Genomic DNA, 16,781 nt, shown 5'->3' on the forward strand with positions numbered 1-16,781 from the left:
TAGAGTTTGTGCTTTTCATCTGTGTAGAAGTCTGAGTTAGAAAATGTCATGGAAGGGAAACAGCATTATTATCTAAAATGAGGCACCACTCTTTTAATACGTTTCACCAAGCGTAAATGTCAAACATTGGTCCGTTCCGGCGCTCTAAATGAGTGAATCTGCAGCTTTTGTTTCTCTTCTGTGTCATTTTGCAGTAATTATCTTCGGTTTGGGACTCCAGCTTTGACAAAACAGGCAATTTAAAGGCAACACCTTGGGCAGCAAGGAAACAACGATGAGCAATTTAAACTATCTTCTGACATTCAGTGGACTTCAGTTATAATAGTAATTATAATAATCATAATTGAGTTTCTTACTCCTGGTCACATCCCTGCCATGCACGGTGGCGCCGGATGACGGACTGCCTCTCTGTCTACGTGTGTGATGGCGCCCGGCTCCTGAGGGGTTTTCAAACTACCCATCTGCCCTGGAATCTGCCGGTCCGTCTGTCTGTCTGCTCGGCTCTCCACAGGTCTGTCTGTCCGTCCCCCCCGTGTGATCCGTGTTTCTTTTATTAAGCCGTGGAAGAGGAGGGCAGGAGGCTGCAGCGTGAAGGTGAAGCTATAGACACAGAGACACCTCTCTGTGTTTAATGACCCACTATAACTATACCCATTCATCTCCCCTGGCAGAGCGCTCAAACGCCTCTGAAACGCTCCTCTGCTGAACATATTGCATCACGCTAACTCATGAGTATGGACACATGAAACACGCTTCTCCTGCTGCTGTTTATGTTTGAAACCCTTTGTACAAATGCTTTGATACAAATGATGTCAATCTGGTAGGGACTAAGTGTAATGATGTCAGAGAACACATAAATGAGAGAGTGTCGGCTGCCGCAGCGCTGCCACATAAACCAATCACACGGGGAGCTCAAGCTCACATTTGGCACTTTATCCCTGATCAATAACGTCTATAAGGCTGTCCTTTGCTTGAGTCAGGTGCTTTCTCTACCTGCTGTACTGATACACACACATTTACAATGACAAGCACACACACAGACACACACACACACACACTATCTCTTTGTGACTGAGGGGATTGGAGCAAGTGAAGCTGAGCAACAGCAGCAGAGCAGAGACACCCAGAGTTAATGAACCCTCACCAGTCAGCATGGCTGTCCATCTGCTTTCATAATCCCCATAAACAGCAGGCCAACCAGCTACACACACACACACACACATGCACACATGCACACACACACACACACAAATGCACAAGAAGCATATCGTCATCCAAAAATCCATCGTGACGAATGAAGGCCGTACAAGTGCTTTATGAGTGTGCATGTGTGTGTGTGTGTGTGTGTGTGTGTGTGTGTGTGTGTGTGTGTGTGTGTGCAGGATTGTGGGTTGCAGAAGGGGGGGGGGGGGCTGATGTGTCCATTATACTGCTTTAGCTCTGCTCAGCTAATCTAAGCGGAGTGGCGAGGAGAGGTGAGCCTGAGGTCGGGCGCCGGGCCCATCTGGTCAGCAGCAGGTAAGAAGCTTGAAACACACACCCGCTGACTCACTGGACGTGTGTGTAAGCTCATACACATAAACCTAACCTTAATTACATGCAGGTACATCTGCCACATTAGAGCAGACGTCGCTGTCGTGCTGCCTCACATTTAAAATGACTCCTAACTCTTCAGCTGCTGATGCCTGGTGGCGTTTTGTGCGGCGCAGACTTCCTACACCTGGCACGGGGATTGAACCAGGAGGATAAACCAGGTTTCCTCCTGTGCAATCAGACCCGCTGCCAGAGTGCCAGAGATGGGTGTGTGCAAGAGCCGAGTGCTGATTGGGGACTGGGAGTGCGACCCCACTGTGACCCATGCAGAAAAGAGAGTAATACCTTAGCAGTAATGCCGGCTTCCCATCAGCGTGCACCCATCACACACACTCACAAACGGGGCCAAGAAGGAGCCTGTCAGTCCTTGATTAAGACCTGCATCTGAGGCGGGAACAGAGTCTGTGCTGAGAGTTTGGAGGCTCCCGGTCAAAAACTCCAGAGAAGGAGAATTAAGTCCTGCAGCTAAAGACGGGCGGAGGAATTAAAGGGTGGATGAGGGCAGATCTCAGTCTTTCACTCTTCTCTTTGCTGTGCTTGTGATCCAAGAGTATCTGAGCAGAAAAAAGGATTACTGCTCCCACTGTGCGTGTTTGTATGTGTCTGCATATGTTTTGGGGATAAGGGGAGATACTGCAAAGTGGACCTTTTTTAAAAAGCTGCAGAGTAGAGGAGCAGAAAGATAAAGAAAGTACAGACGAGGAGAGGACGGATCTGAGCCTGCCCTCGTTGACCCTTGATTAAGTGCCAATCACAGCTCCATCCACCACGGACAGCAGAGCTTAAGAGACGGACATGCTGCTTTAACTCCATGTCAGTCACTACATTAAATAACACAGCAACTCACCGCTGACATGCAGCCAATCACCAATCCTCCACAATCCTCCACAATCCTCCCCCCCCCAACGCCACACACACACTCACAAACACACTCATTAAGCATCATTCGCCTTGATTTGAAACATAAGGGAGGGGGAGAGAAAAAATTGTAAGTTGTTTGAAAGTCCTGCTGTTGCCTAGCTGCCTGCCATGCAGACAGAAGGACGCAGGATCATTTCCGCTCCCTCCCTCTCTCTCTCTCTCTCTCTCTCAGGCGGAGATATGCACACGTTCGCTCAATCCGCCCGTCTCTCCGGGGAGGTCTGTGTGTCATTCCCCTACTTTAGACACACCAGCTGCTCCGTGTGCTCCGCCGTGTTAAGAGCCCCCCCCCAATCCCACCTTGCGCAAGCCCCGAGTGGCACCCACATCCATTTACACACAGGCATGACAAAGCTCCCCTCGCTCCCCTCCTTTACCTAACCCACGACAACCCAAACACACACACACACACACACACACACCCCAACCCTGTATTCACAAGAGCCCTGAGGGCAGATGGGACCCTAATAAGCGTCACACTCAGAGAAATGGGATTCCTCACACTGCCTTCTAAAGAGCAATTCCCAAACTCTGATGGCAGAGAGATGGATAGAAGAAGAAAAAATGATGAAGTGAGAGAGATATGGATGACAGAGGTCGGTATATGTGAGACTATAAAGCTATAAATACGCCTGATGAGACTATCAAGAGATGGGAGGAGAAGGAAGGGGAAATGGGGACAAGTGACGGCAACTTATTCATGTGGATCTGGGGGAATGTAGCGTCGCATGACAAATTCACAAAAGGAAGACAATATAACACAAACTGGCATCTCCTCCTCTCATGCAGCATATTCCTCCCTCCCCATGGAAAGTGTATTATTAACACACTTTAAGCTGAAGTTCCCTCCAGTTAGCCTGGCCCACATGGCAGACTCTAACAGGCATTAACAGATTGCCTGTGGTCTAAGCTCTGAGTGGACTTGGCTCAACTGTGTTTTCAAGACAAAAAAGCCTCTGCTAAGAAGATGAGGAGAATCTGCTCGGCCTGGAAAACCACCTCTTTTTTTTATCTCCAGAGGACACACGCAGAGAGCTGGACCACGGCACAGCCAATCACACTCAGACTCTGCCTCTGATCTAACGCAAAACACTTTTACCACAAGTGTGTGTGTGTGTGTGTGTGTTTATCTAAGGGAAGGGGGGTTGGTCGGGGTCTGGCGTGACCCCCTGTAGTGAATCCTGATCCTATTGGTCACGATGCTCAGAGTGCTGCTGAGATCTTAAATGAAAATTCCTGCACTGGCTCACTCGCTCCTCCAGAGTAACCCAGCAGGTCTTTCTCCATTTAATGCTACCTCTTCATCAGGGGACGTGGCTCCGTTTTGCATGTGTGTGTGTGGGTGTGTGTGTGTGTGGGTGGGGGAGTACTTCAGATGTCAGATGTCACTGAGCACGTCTTAGCATATCAATCATTGGGGGAATCAGGGATCTTCACGGTGAAACAGCTTGTGTGGAGAGCTCTTCCAGTTTAGCATCACTTTGCTTTAAACTCAGCAACATTTACACAACGATCCAAAGAGCAGAGTTACTTTCTGACATTTCTTTCAAGGTAAATACTTCAAACTGAGAGCCATGAGAGAAAAGCAAGTTGCCAATACAATGTGTTTTCTTTCCTGATTCAAGGGAAGCCAAAAAGAAACACACAATAAAGTGTTGTTTACATCCAGAATACAACACGCTGCGCTTTTTGTCCTTTTGAAAAACACAGATGGGTTTGTTTGGTGAAGGGACGCCTTGGATCTCAGGTGTATTACAAGATTAGGGACTGCTTGTTTACCCATGAAGACATATTTGGCAAAACTGGAGTGAATGAGTTGTTAAAGTTTTGTGGTTATAGGTTAGTAAACCTACAAAGTGAAGTTTGTGAATGCTTTCATCTGACTGTGAGATCCAGATTGGTGCGACACCCCTGATGTGGAGACGTGTCTGACTGTGGGACACTGCAGCTGACACTCCTTCAGTTAGAGGACTGAGGAGACTTGATTGTCATTTCTTAAAGTGTTTGCCTTTAAAAAACTAGAATAGCATCAAAAATGCATGTGTACATTTTCCTCTCCTCCTCTTTTGTTCAATTCAACCGACTTCTTTTAGAGTGAGCTTCAGTCACCCAGCCTGGATTCCTCCCTCTTCCTGCAGTTGAACATCTTCCACTTCTATCCTGCAAAGTTTTACCTTCAAAGCTTCCCAGAACAAAAAACCACGACATGCAATCTTCACCTGTGCATGAAAGGTTATGCAACCTCTACACACGAAGCACACACACACTCACTTCTAAGCGAGTGTAGCTCCTGTGAAGTTGTGAATGAGTTCAGAGTGTGTGTGTGTTCTCCTGCTGCCCCCCTTTACCCCACACAAAGGGGGCAGAAAAAAGGCTCTCTGGAGTCTCCTATTCATCTAAAGCACAATGGAACCCCACAGAGGTTTTCTTCCTGTTTCCCTGTCTGCCCCACCCATCTCCCCCCGCAGGGGCAGGATGGAGGGGCAGGGGGTACCCCGACCTGCCCGCCCAGAGGCAACATGGCTCCCATCTGCTATCCAAATTCTCCCTCCTCCACTCCCAGGTCCATCCATCCGCCCCCCTAATCTGTCCACAGCCTTAAACTTTTCTTAAACTCAACTTGAAAATGCAATCTGTGTGTCTTCAAGTCTTCTGCAGAGATGTCTTCCCTCTGAGGTCATCAGTAGAATAAAATGAGTTTTAAGATTACTATTAAAAAAACAGTTTGTCCTTGGGACAGATAGCTCAGCCGAAAACAATTTAAATCTCAAACATGAACGGCTTTGAATGTTTGTGTTGAATTGAAACATTCTGCATTTGATGGTGTTTGATGTGAAGGCACACAGGTAGGAGAGACCATCTGCTGTGAGATAAACAGAACAGGATTAAATGAAATATTGAAATAGCTTCACTGGGTGATCATCATCATCAACAGTATATTTGTACTCATTTTAAATACCAACACAGAGAATTAGTTGGCAGGCTCTGTGGTATTGATTTAATCATTACAAGCAGAGATTTTAAACACTGCCTGAACATATCTCCTTTAAAGAGGGGAATAATGACCTGTGCTTAAAACGACATTCATCTCAAGTCTGCCAATCTCTGCAGAAACTTTCCTCAGCTGCTCATTCTTCTTCTTCTCTTTCCTTATAGTCAGCTCCCTCTTCCATTTACCTCCCTGCGTCGCCCTCCTACTGAGTCCTCTCTGCTTGCTGCAGATTTATGGTCTGGGCTAACATGCACAGTATTGGCAAAGCATTAAACATGTCTACTCTTAATACTGTGAGCTCTCTCCATCGATAAGAGCCTTAATAAAAGCATCCCCCTGGTGGATTTGTGCGTCTCTTTTATACTTTCCCTCCTCGACAACATCCTTCCCTCCTAACCGCCGTTTCTCCTTCTTCTTCTTTGCTTGCTTTAAACTGCTGCACATCACTTGCATCCTCTCCTTCTTCTCCACGTATCCCTTTCCTCACACACCGCCTCGTTCTCTGGCCCTAGCCGGAGGTTTAATGACGCTTGAATGCCACGGCTATGGAGTTTTCTTCTCTGCTCTTTTCTCATAAAGGATATTTAAAAGCCATGCCCCGAGATCAATCTATCTCAATGTGTCTCTCTCAGATTCATTTCTCTTCCATCACCTCGTTCTGTTTTTTTTCCTCCTCTCCTTTCAGGAGGATAGCATTACCCTGCGTAACCCCGCTCCTTGTTTGGTTCACCCACATCCTCTGCAGCGCCCCCCCCCCCGGATGCAATTGGCACACTTGCTCCAACTGCCACTCTTTTATCCAGTCTCTATAAATGCCTATTGGTACCCTAAAACCCTTCACTACCCCCTGCAGCCGCTCAGGTCAGTTACACCAATGGGAGCGGAGCAGCTGTTCCACTCCCACTTCTTCCTCCTTAGCCGTCTCTGATGTCAAGATTTTGAGCATCATAAGCACACTTTAAATATTAACAAAGACCACTTTGCACGTATGAATAATACAGCAGAGAGGGCAGCGGCTGGCCAGCGATACCATCCCCTGCCGCCTGACGGCCATAAAACTAATGCACTGCTCCGGGACAGAATGTGGCCCGGTCTGGTCTGCCAGCAGGACTCGCCTGAGGAACTAGTCTGGCCTGTGGCCTGGCCCAAAGAGGGTTGTCTGCCTGCTTATTTATCATTGTGTACAACCACCTGTCCATGTTTCTGTAGATGCAACAGCCTGGCAGCATTCTTGTTATGACTACATGTTTCAGAGACTCTTTAATCTAATCTGACGTCTCAATCTGTTGAGCGTCTTTGAAGCCAGATCTCCTTCGGTGTTTGTTTGAGGTGAGCGTCGTTGTCACATTCCTTTCTTGTCATGCATCTAAAATTTATACTTGAGCTGTGGGAAAATTACAGAGTCCCCCCCGACCAAACCGCAGAGCACAGCGACAAATATTCCAGTTTACAGGCTCATACATAACACCCAAGAATGTGAGTCCTGGTGTTTCAGGATTCCCACACTTGGCACAAATGAGACAGCACTTCCAGAAAAGAGTGTCACTATTCATCCGGCTCTCTATGGGAGTGTCTGACATGCTACGCTCCCTAACTCTGAACACTCGACTGCTCCTCCACTACTGTCACCCTCGCTCTTCTCAAGTTTGACCTCCCAGTCTGGACGCTGGTCTCCTGTCCCCCCCCACCCCTCAGAGCTCAGACTGGGAACCTGGTCGCCTCTGTTTAATCCCAAAGTGTCACAATCACTTCCAGGATATCTGTTTTCTGATTCTGATGAAGTCATTAATGATGACACAGAGCAGCAGTGGACGGCAGGGTAGTTACTCCAGACAAGTGTTCCTGGCAGTCTGGGTAATTAATGTGTGTGTCAACACACACAGAGAGAGGAGCACCACAGCAGAAACGTGAGCTCAGCACATTCACAAAGCAGCCACAGAGCGAGACAGGAGGGATCTGAGGGGAGGTGGTGGTGGAGGAGGAAAGGTGCACACACAAAGGGAAAGAAGATAAATGCAATCTGTCTGTCTCATCATGCATTCCCCTAAATATATCTGCCTCACTCTGCAGACTTTACTGGGGCACACTGAGCTATTGTCCCGCTGCATGGTGTCCCCCTCCTCTTGGCTCTGCTACCCTGAGCAGGACCTCACTTCAATCCTCAACTGTTTTTATATCAGTGTTCCTTCATTTCTCATGCAAGGATTTCAGAATGGTCCACATTTTTTAATAAACGTAAGCTGCTTTTCTGCTCCGCCTGTTCAGGGAATAACACACACACACACACACACACACACACACACACGCACACACACAGGAGAACCTGGGGAGGTATGACAGGGCTCTTATTGGCCTCTGAAGAACCGTCCTCAGACCTGGACAGTCAGTCACCGTGTCCTCTTGACTTCTTCACTTGAGGTGAGCTCTTTTTTCTGGAGTGGTCTCACTCATTGTTGTGAGCACTGTTCTTTTTTTCTACTGTAAATGGAGCTTAATCCACAATCCACTAAACCCTCAGATTTCTGGGTTGTATTTCAATCTGATGTGGTGAAGGGAGGGGAGGGAACACTCCAGGCTGGAGTACCTGCACCGGGCCACGCTGAGTTTAATCATAAATATTACACCAGAGATAGGTAGTGTCACCTTGATGTCCAGGATTTGTCTCATCAGCTCACCCACAGTGACCTGCCCTGTGTCCAAAGTGATTTCATCTCCATTAGAGTCTTTGAAGGCCTTCATTCAGGGCACTCCACTGATCAAAGCCTGCTCTGTTCACACGAAGGAGAAACTATCTGATAAAATAAAGATTAATAAAGAGTATGAAAGCTTCATGCATGGGCTGGGAGTTTTCAATATGTCTGTAACAGCTTGTACACCAAAGAACAGGAGTCACTAAATTCAGACTGAGCATCTCACAATGAGGAATATTTCTTTAACAGAACCTCCTTCCTCGAAGCACTTCTAGCACTCTGTCTCACTTTTCATAAAGCTGTTTCTTTCTGGAGAGGCCAAGAAGGCATGGAGCAAAACCTTAATTACTCCCAGCGCACCGGGGGAGTTTGATTTTTCCGCTCCAAGTAGAAAAGAGAGCTCTGAGCTCTGAGCTCTGAGCTCGGATCCAGCTACTGTAAGGCTGGAGACTGCCGTGTGTGAAAAAAAGTGCAGATCAGCAGGCGACCTCAGCCCTCTGCACTGTTATAGGAATGCAATATAATCCCAGGCATTACTTTTTAATTCCCATGAAGCAAAAGTTGAAGCCTGATGTGTCCTCGAGGCGTGACACAGTGAAAAGTCTAACAGTGGAGTCCCGTGTGTGTGTGGATGAGCTGATCTGTGTAAACTAATACAGGGTTCTCACACGTCCTGGAAAACCTGGAAAACAGTTGACCAGTTTTCCAGTACTGGAGAACACCTGGAAAATGGGAGAAAAAGTCAAATGTCCTGGAAAATGATTCCAACATGACTGTGTGCGACCTGACAAGGTTAAAAAAAACACCCCCCATTCAACATTTGTGCATTTCTGTCATTCAGATCTATTTAGGTCATTAATGCTCTGATCCTCTGATTAGTATTAGTATTTATTTATTTCAGTAAGGAAGCTTCCAGAGTCCTTTGCTGGCTCTTTTGTTTTTTACTTTGCTCATTTTATATTTTTTGAGAAAAGAGAAGCTGAGATGTTGCCCATCATTGTTACTTGGTTGCACTAATAAAGTGAAGTGCTGTCCATCTGTGGTTGCATTATTCTATAATTAATTTACCATCATTTTTAATCATGTAAGAGATGATTTCATGGATAGCCATAGACTGCATGTCTTTCAATGTAGACTTCCACTGAGAGGAACATATGAGACTATTTAGGAACTAAATTAGGAACTCCATTTAGACTGTCATATACCAGCTTCATCATCACTGAACATGTCCTGGAGAATGATCTCTGGGAAAGAGTGGGAACCCTGTAATATAATCAAATAAGACTTTTTCTATGGGTGTCTGTGCGCATCAGTGTTTGAATTATAATGTAGGATATAAAAAGGTAAAAGTCAACTCACCCATGCAAGACACGACATATCCCCCGACCAGGAGCAGGAGAACCAGAGGAGCGAGACCTGGGTCACGCTGCGCCCGAGCAGAGAGCATCTTTTCCGGCTATGTCGTCGCGAAACGTCCCAGCTTGTCCACGCAGCCTAACCTGCGGTGACACAACGAGTGGCTCTTTTCCAAAAGAGTCTGCCCCCCTGAGAGACTTCTCCAGAAACCACTGAAATGATTAGTCCAGTCTCTGATGTTGAGAGTCGTTGTTCTTCTGTTTTAACACAAACTGAAAAACACATCCATCAGCGAGCAGCGCGTCAATCCGAGGAAGATTGCAGGGGTGTAATTTCCGCGCGTAATCAAAGTTTGGAGAGCTCCATATGGTTTCACACACTGTGGAGAAACACGAACACTGTCTCGGGACTATTCCTCATAGATATCCTTTCCAGCAGCGCGTGAGACCTGCTTGATTGGCAGCCATGAGCGCAGAGGGCTCCGCGAGAAGTCACCAAAAAGTTTGACGCATTTCAAATCTGGATGAAAGAAAGAATTCAACCAGAGAGTCCGACTCCCAGCGAGGACAAACTCTCAGAGTAAGTACCTCGGGGAGATGCTGTCAGGTAGGCACGTCCACTGCAGACTGGACTCCCGGGTCTGCTCCGTCCCCGTGTGCGTCTTACCTCGACCCCGGTCCGAAAGGTGTAAACAAGAACACGGGGATCTACGCGGAGCACAATGCCAGCCTCCGGACTACCAGTCCCCGTCTGGCCAATCACACACCATCCTCCTCCTCCTCTCAGAGCGAAGGCTGAACAAGTGAAGGTAAAGCAGGAGAGGAGAGGAGGAAAGAGATGGGAGGGGAGAGATAGAAAACCCGGACCCTAGAGCGCACAGTGGAGACGCTCCGGATTCAACAAGACTCACTTTATTACCTCCTTCTTTTAATCTATCTATCTATCTATCTATCTATCTATCTATCTATCTATCTATCTATCTATCTATCTATCTATCTATCTATCTATCTATCTAAACAAATAAACCCATGTAAACTCATTATCTGTAAATCCTTGATATCTTCAGCTCATATGAATATTCTGTGGAAAGCTTCCTCTTCAGTCTCTAACAGCAGTCCAGCAGCAGTCCTCTGGATTTAGGAGACCACATTATAACCTGTCACTCCAGCCTCGGGTCATAATTTCCTCCCAGTGGCCACAAGAGAGCAGCCTTTCATAAACGAGTCTTCAGCATGAGGAAGACGCCGGACCGGCTCTATGAGCGGAACTCTTCATTATCAGAGCCGTGTCCTGGTGTCCTGGGGTCCTGTGGTCCTGGGGTCCTGTGGTGCCGGTCCATGCATGGGGGGGTGTCTGATTGGTGAGCAGAAACCACGGGAGGCATCCGGAAGTGGAGCGCATTGTGTGACTCAGCTGCGTAATAGTGCAGGTAAGGAGTGACTGGATCCGGCTTCACTGAGGCCTAATAATGAGGTGTTGGTGGTTTGGAGGAACACAAGGAACACTCTTCTTTTTTAAAGAGTCACGTTCAGCAGCTGCTTCTCTTTGATTTAGCCTCTTGTTTCCTCGGGTCATGCTGATTTCCTGTTCAATGCATTACAAAGACATCACTGTTGCTGCTGCTGCTGGTTGCTTCCTTTGCACACAACACTGAACTTGAAACACAACCAGAACATATCTTTCATTAGCTGTGAGTGTGATGCACACATGGCAGGTTAAATGAAAGATGCAGAGGGGTAATAGATTTCATGAAGACTCTGCATCACACCTCATGGTCTTCACAAGCTGATGTTGTTTGTGCTGAAGTCTGTGTCACATGTTTTTTTCTGCTGTTGCACCTGCTTTCATTTAATTTGACTCCATCATATCATGACTCTTCACATCTTTAGTTCATTTCAGATTCAACTGTTCGTGGTAATGTTCAGGAAATGACTCCAGACTGACAGGAATTAGCACTAAGTGTTTAAAAACTAAGAAGTTAAGCAGCTTAATGACAGATGATTAGCAAGAAAGAGTTTTATTTGTAGGACAGTTTATTGAATATAATGAGTTCTGATCATAGAGTGTATAAAATATGGACGTAGTATCTGTGGTGTCACTCATCTGTTTCTGAAGCGCTGATTGGAGGCCGGCGGTGGCGGCCATATTGGAAATGTTGAACTCAAGATAACTGCTGTTGAGTGATTGTGACGTAAAGAGGCGGGCTTTGAGTCTCCTCGCCAACAGCTACAGTGTTCCCGCCTGTCAATCAAGTCAGCTTCATCAGTTCATCAGTGGGGGCCGATCTTAACTGGTGTGGCAAGCCGTTCCAGAGCTTGGGGGGCGCTGCTGCAGAGGCTCAGTCCCCCCAGGTTTTAAGGCGACTTGTAGGCACATCCAGGAGCAGCTGGTTTGTTGACCTCAGTGCTCGAGCTGGGTTCTGAACATGGAGAAGATCAGCCAATCAAGTCAGCTGTGCCTCTCATTGAAAAACTCCTTATCATAATATCTTAGAAAGTGCCGCGTTGTGAATACTTCACCCCCTCACAGTGTGTGCCGATCCAGAAATGAGCGATCCAGACTCCACTGGTCTTTTGAACCAGGCTGTAAACATGTTTATTTCTGCTGTAAAGATCGTCTTCTTTGAATTTGTGTGTATGTGGTTCCCTGTGTTTCTGGAGCCAGCCTCTAGTGGACACTCGAGGAACTGCAGTTTTTACCACTTCCACATTGGCTTCAAATCTTGCGGCCGGAGGTTGGGGGAGGACCCCCTCATAATTGTAACACAGATTAAACACATGCGGCTCTGAGAGTCGATGCTTTTCATCATGGCGGCCATGCGGCCAATCACATGTGAGGATATAGGATCCAGGTGATGGAGGGGAGGCTGTGTATGGTGGCTTCATCTGTTCCTTCAGAGAGGGTTAGGGTTCTTCTCAAAGACCGGGCAAATACTCACTGAGAGGAGAAACCGGATCAGACCATCCAAGCTGAGGACATTAATACTGTTTGTTCCAGTTTGGTTCTGGTTCTGTTTGCTCTAGTTTGGTTCTGGTTCCGGTGCGGTTGTGGTTCCGTTGTGGTTCGGTTCTGGTTCGGTTCTGGTTGAGATTGGTTCTGGTTCTGTTTACTCTAGTTTGGTTCTGGTTCGGTTCTGTTCTGGTTCTGTTCTGGTTCGGTTCTGGTTCGGTTCTGGTTCGGTTCTGGTTCGGTTCTGGTTGAGTTTGTTTCCAGTTCTGGTTCGGTTCGGATCCAGTTCGGTTCTGGTTCGGTTCTGGTTCGGATCCGGTTCGGTTCTGTTCTGGTTCGGTTCTGGTTGAGTTTCGTTCTAGTTCTGGTTCGGTTCCGGTTCGGTTCTGGTTCGGTTCTGGTTCGGATCCAGTTCGGTTCTGGTTCGGTTCTGGTTCGGTTCTGGTTCGGTTTGCTTGAGTTTGGTTCTGGTTCCGGTTCGGTTCGGATCCGGTTTGGTTCGGATCCGGTTCGGTTCGGTCGAGGTTCGTTTGAGGTTCGGTTCAGGTTCAGTTCTGGCTGAGAACCCTAATCCTAACCCTAACCCTAACCCTAATCCTAACCCTAACCCTAACCCTAATCCTAACCCTAACCCTAACCCTAATCCTAACCCTAACCCTAATCCTAACCCTAACCCTAACCCTAACCCTAACCCTAACCCAACCCTAACCCTAACCCTAATCCTAACCCTAACCCTAATCCTAACCCTAACCCTAACCCTAACCCTAACCCTAACCCTAATCCTAACCCTAATCCTAACCCTAACCCTAACCCTAACCCTAACCCTAATCCTAACCCTAACCCTAACCCTAATCCTAACCCTAACCCTAACCCTAACCCTAATCCTAACCCTAACCCTAACCCTAACCCTAACCCTAACCCAACCCTAACCCTAACCCTAACCCTAATTTAACCCTAATCCTAATCCTAACCCTAACCTAACCCTAACCCTAACCCTAATCCTAACCCTAACCCTAACCCTAACCTAACCCTAACCCTAACCCTAATTTAACCCTAATCCTAACCCTAACCCTAACCCTAACCCTAACCTAACCCTAACCCTAACCCTAATCCTAACCCTAACCCTAACCTAACCCTAACCTAACCCTTACCCTAACCCTAACCCTTACCCTAACCCTAACCCAACCCTAACCCTAACCCTAACCCTAACCCTAACCCAACCCTAACCCTAACCCTAACCTAACCCTTACCCTAACCCTAACCCTTACCCTAACCCTAACCCAACCCTAACCCTAACCCTAACCCTAATCCTAACCCAACCCTAACCCTAACCCTAACCCTAACCCTAACCCAACCCTAACCCTAACCCTAACCCTAATTTAACCCTAATCCTAATCCTAACCCTAACCTAACCCTAACCCTAACCCTAACCCTAATCCTAACCCTAACCCTAACCCTAACCCTAACCCTAACCTAACCCTAACCCTAACCCTAATTTAACCCTAATCCTAACCCTAACCCTAACCCTAACCCTAACCCTAACCAAACCCTAACCCAACCCTAACCCTAACCCTAACTTAACCCTAACCCTAATCCTAACCCTAACCCTAACCCCTTACTCCGACTAAGTCTCCTCATAAAAACACTGTTAAAGGTTTTTCAACACAAACCATTATTGTTTCAGAGCTGAACTTCCCATCACTAAAGCTCATGCTTCCTACCATTTGCACTCTTAGTTCCTCTTGGAACTATTTGTATTGTAAAAGGTATCAATGTAAATCCTTCAGACCTGTACCAAAGAGAATCATCTGTGTGTCCTGCTCCGTTCTCCGTGCTGCGTTCTTGAAACAGATGAAGGGGTTTTATCTTTGGGGGTGTAATGGACCAAGGAATAACAGAGTTTACGTTGCAGATGTAGACTCAGCATGCAAAAAGAAGCCTTGTCTGGGAGTCATGTTCGTGACCTGGTTTTCACCTGGATCCTTCCCCAGAGGCATATCTCACCCCTCAGTGTCAGACGATGATAGACGATGGATTCTGGGATTCAGAGAAGAATGAAAAGGTGTGCAGACTCAGTTTATAGGTGCAGATAAACTGTATTAAACATAGACATGGACTTTGACGTCACCAGTTACTGAAGCTCAAAGATGGCCGTCACCTCCAACTAACTCTTGGCTAACCTAGGAATCACAAAGAGGTGGAGTTGATGCCAAATCTTTGCTGCATGTTAAACAGCTACAACACATGCCTCTAATTACGCCTAGTTCTGACTTTGCATGATCCAAAGAGATGAGTTTTAAAGAAGACCTCCCTGCACACTTGTTAGGAGTCTGTCATCACCTGGCTCATGAGTGATGACAAAAGACGAGAGGAGACACGAGTTACCAAAATAAGAGAGCAATTTATTTCAAGAATAGACTCAAAAAACAGAAAGGTAACAATGAGTGTGAGGTGTGTGAAGTCTGCTTCATCAATAGTGTGTGTGTGGGTGTAGTGAGAGTTGTGGAGGAGGAACACAAAAACAAAAAGTGAAGAACAATGGTGCACATGCTCGTCTGGCAGGGAGAGGAGGATCCAGGCTGCAGGAAGCTGGCTCTGTTATTCAGAGTGGAGCACCGAGTCCAGTTGCTCCAGATCTGAGAGGAGACAGACGATCAGCTCTAATGGCTACCTGAGGAAGTATCAGCAACTAGAACATACATGAACACATGCATAAACATTAACCAGGGGGCGTCACAGAGTAAAAACACGAGGTATAGAGTCCAAAGGTACCAGGCTGTAAACATGTTTGAATCTGCTGCTAAAGTCAACATTTGAATAGAAGCTCTAATGGGGATTCTGTGGCTTTTGGAGCCAGCCTCTAGTGGACACTCAAGAAACTGCAGTTTTGTGCACTCCCATGGCATTGCAATGGTGAGGATCCCCTGCTGTGTGAGTGATACTCAGCTGTGTAAACTCGTGCACAGGCAGCAGGAAGTTGGGGAGGTCAGTAAATCACTGATTTACATTTCATGGTCGTTACAGATTTTCTTGTTTTGTCTCAAATGTTTCCATCTTTTCAAAGAACGATCCTGGCTAGATCCATGGATTCCTGACTTTTACAAGCACCTACACCACTGGTAGGTTCTCTAGCAAGGACTTCAGCATCACCAAGATGTGTCTGAACAATGTAAGGATAAAAGAAGGGTGCAGTGTGAGAGTTTGGTCATGCTAGGTGTGAGGTAGGAGGACGGACAGGGAGGGAAAAGAGTGTGTAAAGGCTGTCCAAAGCTTGATCCGTAAGGCAACTGGACTGGTAGAAATTCTTGAAGACGTTTCACCTCTCCTCCAAAAGGCTTCTTCAGTTCTGACCAGACTGGGGAAGAGCTTGAAGATATGAGCTTCTAACAGTCGTGGGTGTGTCCAGGAGTCACAAAGGGTCCTAAGTGGGGTCGTTAGTCTAGTTCCTGACAGTCGTTCAGTACCTCCTGGTTCATGTAAAGGCAGATTTATACTTCTTCATCGAATCGACGGCGTAGCCTACGCCGGAGGTCCTGTGATTGGTCGCCTCTGCAGCATTGTGTTTCCTGCATTTACAGCACTTCCTGGATCCCCACTCATCGTCTGTGTATTTCATCTCCTCCTCTCTCTTCTTCATGTAATCATGTCTGTATGATAAACAGCAACATGTATCAGCTGTAGATTAACAGAACACGCTCTGAATCTCTGTGGAAAAGGAAACAGAGGACTGGACTATCAAAGAGACCACACTGCCCTCTGGAGTTTAGGAGGAGAACTGCTGCGCGACACGGACCCATCGATGCACAAGTAGGGGAGAACGGGGTTGGTTGTCACACGGGTTGGTTGGCACACTCGTTATATCTCGCCACCAGAGGGCGCTGTCTCTCAAATTGGGGTATGGACATTTCCAGAATTAGCATCAGAGCTCAGCTACATAGTCTTCTCTGGAGTAAGACAGCTGAACTTGAGGTGAGAGGACTTTTTGTATTTTTCATGTCAAATTGTAAATATTCAGCTCCTCAGTATTTTTCTTCTAAGCTTTTAAACGATGGGTTTATAACAAAACAAGTGTTACCCTTACAAAGTGTGAGGGGAAAGCTATAGTGTAGAGTTTTATTAGCTAGCTAAGTAGTTGTTAGATGGTTGTTCATCCAGTTTGGGTTGGTTGTCACATGTAACGCCTAGTTGAGTCGGCCATTATTGTTCAGCCTATTTATTTTGTTCTTTATGTTGTTACATAGGCTGGCCTAAAGATGTGTTTCCTGTTCATGTTCCTTTCT

At 46.7% G+C, this 16,781-nt stretch overlaps 1 protein-coding gene across 1 annotated transcript in view; it reads right to left on the reverse strand.

Moving 5' to 3' along the window:
* The window catches only part of unc5b (unc-5 netrin receptor B), a 98,837-nt gene extending 88,614 nt beyond the window's left edge, over positions 1-10,223 (reverse strand). The window contains exon 1 of the mRNA XM_034681226.1: positions 9,556-10,223. Coding sequence (XP_034537117.1) covers positions 9,556-9,643 — 88 coding nt within the window. The 5' untranslated portion in view covers positions 9,644-10,223. The remainder of the gene's footprint in view (positions 1-9,555) is intronic.
* Between the last annotated feature and the right edge of the window lie 6,558 nt (positions 10,224-16,781).

The sequence above is a fragment of the Notolabrus celidotus genome, chromosome 4 (assembly GCF_009762535.1).
Source record: "Notolabrus celidotus isolate fNotCel1 chromosome 4, fNotCel1.pri, whole genome shotgun sequence".
NCBI lineage: Eukaryota > Metazoa > Chordata > Actinopteri > Labriformes > Labridae > Notolabrus > Notolabrus celidotus.